At 38.1% G+C, this 6,083-nt stretch overlaps 1 protein-coding gene across 1 annotated transcript in view; it reads left to right on the top strand.

The window, feature by feature from the left end:
- Positions 1–3,098: 3,098 nt before the first annotated feature.
- The window catches only part of LOC146478138 (DNA damage-regulated autophagy modulator protein 2-like), a 12,621-nt gene continuing 9,636 nt past the window's right edge, over positions 3,099–6,083 (top strand). Inside the window, exons 1-3 of the mRNA XM_085112513.1 lie at positions 3,099–3,177; positions 3,868–4,237; positions 4,558–4,620. Coding sequence (XP_084968639.1) covers positions 3,875–4,237; positions 4,558–4,620 — 426 coding nt within the window. The 5' untranslated portion in view covers positions 3,099–3,177; positions 3,868–3,874. The remainder of the gene's footprint in view (positions 3,178–3,867; positions 4,238–4,557; positions 4,621–6,083) is intronic.

Here is a 6,083-nt window from a genome sequence, read left to right as displayed (position 1 = left end):
TTGTCGTCGTTGTTATTGTTTAGATTTTATTAAAACTGTTGTTGTTAAGATGGAAGCAAATCAATGCAAACCCGGGAATCGAAAATACTAGACAGCAAAACACAAGAAAATTTGTTATTTTGCCCCTTCGGTTGATCAACAAAGAACTACATTTCCTATTCTCTTGACATCAATTTACACAGATATTGGATTTAAATCTTACAGTGAAAGAACTGAAGCGATAGGTATCGCTACATCTGAATACCTTGGATAACACTTCTAAAATTTTATTTATTTTTTAACAGCATTAATCATTTTATCTGAAGCCAATACAGCCCATGCTGTTTTTTTCTCAGTGATTGTATGTTAAACCACAATCAATGTTGGTTTAGAAAAACGTTTGAATGCAGAGGTCCACACAACGCAGAAATTAAACTTGCTGGTAATTTTGCCAGATCTCTCTTATGAAAGACCATGTGCCAGGCGTCACTTGAGCGTGAAAATACAAGTACTAAATAAAAATACAAAAATATAAAAGAGTATAATCTAATTTATGGAGGGAAAACGTTATCTCCAGAAGGCATTAACAGGAAAAACAACGCTGAACCTTTGATTATACACTTTTATATTTTTTTTATCTCATATTTACAAGTACAATGACTTCATGTCATGTATTAGCCAATCATTTTTATCCATGTATTTTTTCAAACTTTAATTTAAGGAGCCGTTACTATTTTCCTTCAGTATAGCTCTGGCCCTGAGGAAGACTAATTCTATTAGTCGAAATATTGGGCAGTAATAAATCTGCCCTTTGCCATAGTGCCAGCCTTGCATTCAGTTTTGTATTTTTAATGTTGGTTTAATTGATAACTCTGCAGTCCAGTGCTCTACCAGCTGACCTAACTGGACGGCAGTTAGTTGATTTGTGTTATCGTAGTCTGTTCATAATTCACGTTATTCGTCGTTTTAGTCGACTTTCATTTGCTGGCTGGTTAAGCCCTCAAGCATATGAAAACAGTTGGTATACTGAATGATGATGATGATGATGATGATGATGATGATGATAATAATAATAATAATAGTAATCATGATGATAATAAAAATAGTGATAATAACAATAATAATAATAATAATAATGATAATAATTTTATTAATGTGTCAGTCATTCTAGCTTGCTGCAATACTGCAGTTTGCTAATTGAGGACACTTATCTAACCAATTAGAACCAATTAAAATCATAAGTTGGGACTATGGAATTGCTTACTAATTTGTATGTAAACATGGAAAAATGTACTGTTGATGAATTATTTTAATTTTAACATTGCACGAAAAAACGCCTTTGCGCACATCAAATGTGTGGTCAAAGATTGTCAAAGGCCGCCTTTGATTACCTTTGATTCGAATCACAGGTGACAAAGGCCGCATTTCATTCACGGTGGAGTCAAATTTGTTTCGAATCAAAGATATCATATATTTGATCCACCTTTGATGCGCGTCATAGACGGAGTCAAAGTTGTTTGATTTCAATTTGACGCGCGTCAAAGGTAGGGTCAAAGTTGTTAATACATTTGAACTCACTTCTGATTCGAGTCAAAGGTATATGCAAAGGCGTCACATATTTGATGCGCATCAAATGTGTTGTCAAAAATGTTATTATATTTGACCTCATCTTTGATACGGATCAAAAAAAGAGCAAATCCAATTTTTCGTGCAGTGAAAAGGCAACGTAAGCTGATCTGCAGGTATTTGCGATAGCTCTTTCAGGGTCCGTATTTTATGTTCCCCCCCCCCCCCCCCCCCCACTTTTATTGATCAGAAGAACATGAGGCACCTACAGCGACCTGGGATGAGTTGCATAAAACTTAACGGCGGGCGTAAATGCTATCGTCAGCACTGGTCGGACCTTAAAATACTGAATGTGGCTGGGATAAAGGTCTGGCGTTAGCAGTTACGCCCGACGTTAAATTTTATGCAACTCACCCCGGGTGTCTTGCTCCACCGAAAATTTGGAAAGAGAGCCTCATAAAATGGCTCGGAGAAATGTTGTAAAACAGTCAAGCGTTATTAAAAGTTATCAATTCAGTGGTGTACCTGCCTTTACACGAAATACGCAAGTGCGTACTAACATTTCCCGTCGTTATTTTACGGTTTATTAGAATAGAAGGAAAGGGGAAGTGATAAAGTGATAATGTTAAATTGTATAATTTCGAACGACACCGGCATTTCTCGCTTCAGTCCAACACTGGAAACACGAGAAAAGGCTTGTTTTTCTTTGAACTGTCTCGTTTGTTTCAGTAAGGAAATCATTTAGCACACTTCACTCGGTAACGATTAAGAAAAAGTCACTATTGGGATGAGTATCACAGCCTATTGTACTTGTACCAACAATAGCTCCTAGTGATTTCACGAAACTGAAAGCTTCAAGATTCCGTTCCGCAACAGGTGATTCAAAGTAAGAAACTGCATTAAAATGTGTGAATATTAAAGGTATCTACGGCAAGTCGGAATTGGGTGTTCGTTTCAAATATGATAAAGTTCGTCTTTATGCATCATCCGTCTTGTGCCTGTTAGCTTACGCATGAAACTAGACGAAATACGATACGCATGACCCAAGTTCGTTCCAGTTGGATTATGCGTCTCTAGTGTAAACATAGCCCGCAATGCGTGGAAAATCGAGGATCGTTTCCTGGGAATTTAGATGGCCGAATAGTTAACTTTCTTGAGTTCACTCAGTTTGAATATGGAGTAGAAGAGGAGGTTAGTAACTGACGGCGCCGTTCTCAAACGCTGCCTCGCAGTGTGTACATACCCTATCAGGGGTAGTCTGGGGCGACATCGTCTCTTAGGATATTGTACATTTTTACACCTTCTAAGACGCTCACATAAAAAGACACGTGCAAGGACACCATGAAGCATCTACAGATCGACCCAAAATGGCGTGAGATCGACCGGCTTAGAGAACTGCGGTGCGCACATGAGCCGCCCTGCAGGAAGAGATGCTGAGGACCGAGTGAGATCGAAGAAAACAGAGAGTGCGTCAAACGACCGTCGTCTCACATTTTTATACCTTTACGTGCCGTTACTGCCGTGTAGCCGGACCTGCCGTTGAAATATTGGCAGTTTTAGCCACGAGAGGAACTACAGCAAGAGAAACAGACATCTAGCAAACTGCTTTGACCATCTGGCAAGGGCAAGGCGGTAAGAGCCAATAGATACCTTCTAGGCCTAATTCTAAGCCCTTTGGCTCACTCCCTTATTTAGTCTACATGCTGCAACACTCGGCAAATTTAAGAATAGTCTATTAAAGCTATGATGAGCCTATGATCAAGGTTCCCAAGATTCATGGGAGTCTGACTCCATAAATTCTCTGGGCTCCTTCCACGCATAGAAACACTAGACTCACTGCATATATTTTAGAATGAAAATTAGCGATATGAAAATCCGACGTTTCGACGACCGGTTGCCAAGTTACCAGTCAACAGGTGCACAATTTTCGTCGTAGTAGAACTTAAAAATTACGCCTCTTGCTGCAGTAGGCGCCGCTGGTTTGCTAATGAAATTTGTTGAAATATTTAGTTCTCGAAGGTTCCAAGGGGTGTGAAAAAGTTATTAACGTTTAACTTGGTTTCTGCGGTGACACCAAATTTAAATCGGCCAAAAATAAACACCGCTACGCAAAATATTTATTCCTGAAAAAAAAAACAAGGAAAAAACAAACAGAAAAAGATACCCCTTGCTCAAAAAGGAGCAGCAACGAGATGGCAGAAGTTAAAAATTTCATTTCCCTAACGTAAACTGATAGCGAGGCATAATTTAATTTCATAACACTTTTTTAAAAGTACCTCACTATATGCTAATGAAACTTGTTGTAACATTTACTTCACAAAGGTTCGACATGGCGAAGTTTTCGCGCACAGTTCACGCTCTACCTTTACTGTGGCCTCTTTTGACCTGTGTTACAATTTTTACTCCATATATCATAGCAGTATCATTGGACCATGTGTATCCGTTTTTACCAAGCATTAGTAAAGCAGCATCATTTCAACCCGAGGGATCCATCTTTGGTTTTCTGATGGTGATTGTGGCGTTCTTCGGCTTAATGGCGATGTTCTGTCGTTATCTTCAACTCGACGGAATTCAAGGTGGCTTCGAGCAAAATATTTCACGGAGGGTGAAGTGGTTAAACAAGGTTTCTTTGCTATTTGGCGTTTCCTGTTTCGTGGGTGTTGTAATAGTGGCAAATTTTCGAGCCGCGGAGGTATGTCTTCGGTTTTCACTCAAGTAAATGACATTCAATTTTTCATGACATTATCATTAAGACTTTCCCGCTTATTTGGTCAAATATTTTGGGTTTACCTTGGTGTAAAAACCTGTGAAGTTTTTCTTTGTTTTATTCCTATTATCTTCGTTCTATCTATTGTTTTGACTTTTTAGTTTTCTTTGTTCTACGTCACTCGTGAACGTAACAGTTTTTTTACATCGAGGATGAGCCAAATATTTTTCAGCTTTCAACATGGGACAATTGTAAGTCAGTTGGACCATCTAAACCTTACCTTTAATATATGATTTTACTTCCAGTTTGAACTTCAAAAGAGAAATGAAACTGCTCTACTCGGAAGGACAATCTTAACCAATATGCAGGTATAAGATCAGGAGCTCCTGATAAGATTTATTATCAGTATATTTAGATTAGCATGTAATTATGGAAAACTGAACAGCCCAAATGAAGAGTGCCTCATAGTTAGCGAACAATTTAAGAGCAACCAAAATTCAGGTTTTCGCACATGAAAGTCAGTTCAGAAAACCAAACAGCACGCAGCTCTGATTTCGTTAGATCTATATATTATGCACCTCTCTTATATCACGACTAGGATCCATTTTTTTCAGTTGCTTGTTCATTGTAGTGCCGCCCTTGTAGAAACCGAAAACAATTTTCGTCTTTAAGAGTGGCCGTCTGTAATTTTCAACTAATGTGTTTTGGGTGAGAAAAAACAAAATTCCTCAAACTTTCTCAGAAGAAAGGACTAGATAAGTAATTCACATTTATGTAACTTTTAGGTCTATCAAATAAATATTTTAGCTGCAGGACAAATATTTCGGTTTTTATGCTCTCAGAAGGCACTCGGAGCTACCCAGGGATCATTTTACGACACATCGGAAACGCTTGGGTTTAAAAATAAAAGGTAACTAAAACTAAACGCCAAGTTGGTATTCGCAATTAGAAGACATTTACAATTAATTTTGGAGGGTTATTTCCAATTTTAATGAAAAGCTGAATATTTTACCGATTTTTTAACTTTTCTTTTTCGTGAGCCATTTCGGCAGGTACAAAAATCGGCTAAATTCAAATGAAAATATCGCCAATGGTACATTACTAGACTTCATGAAAGTACATCCCAGTTAAAGAGCAACGTCTCCCCTTCATACATATGCAATAAAATTTTGGGGCCAACATAACAACAAAATTTGACAGTTGAAATTTCAAAGTGCACTTTTGTAAACAAACACTAAATCTTTAATTAGCTCAGCAACGACGAGTCAATGGCATACGAAGGAAAAACATTATAAAATCCACTTACGTGCTGAAAATACTCTGAGGCCAAGAAAAAGGAATGCTTTCAATTACCTTCCCAGTTGGATGGCGGAATGGAAACATATTTCCGAGGAATTTGTGGCGAAGTTTTATAGTCTTCGAAAGAGAGAAGTCGAACTTTGACCATTCTTCGACTGTAACTCCCGCTGTTAATTACGGAAAAACTGAATGTTAACGATATTCGCAAGATCCAGCGACTCTCGATGTCCTTACAAACAACTGAGGCCATCACGTTTATGCTTATGCTACCTTACCGACAATAAAAGTATCTTTTCTGTGGCGCTTGAATTAGCGAGAGATCTCCTAATCTAGCAGTTGTCAAGGCGAAAAGGATTGCGTTACATACACATTATTGTCGTCCCCAGATCCCCCGGTTCACGAAGACGTTGGTGCCGAGAGTCGCAAATTATTATGTGATAATCAGTTTCGGAGAAAACGTTTTTCATATGAAGCGATATCAAATGAGAGGATATAAGATACAGACTACTTAGCTAAACAAGAAAGTAATCAA

Source organism: Pavona decussata, unplaced genomic scaffold, assembly GCF_977016875.1.
Source record: "Pavona decussata unplaced genomic scaffold, jaPavDecu1.1 SCAFFOLD_67, whole genome shotgun sequence".
In the NCBI taxonomy this organism is placed as follows: domain Eukaryota; kingdom Metazoa; phylum Cnidaria; class Anthozoa; order Scleractinia; family Agariciidae; genus Pavona; species Pavona decussata.
Note: the sequence above shows the minus strand (reverse complement) of the source record. Positions and strands in the feature narration are given on the sequence as shown.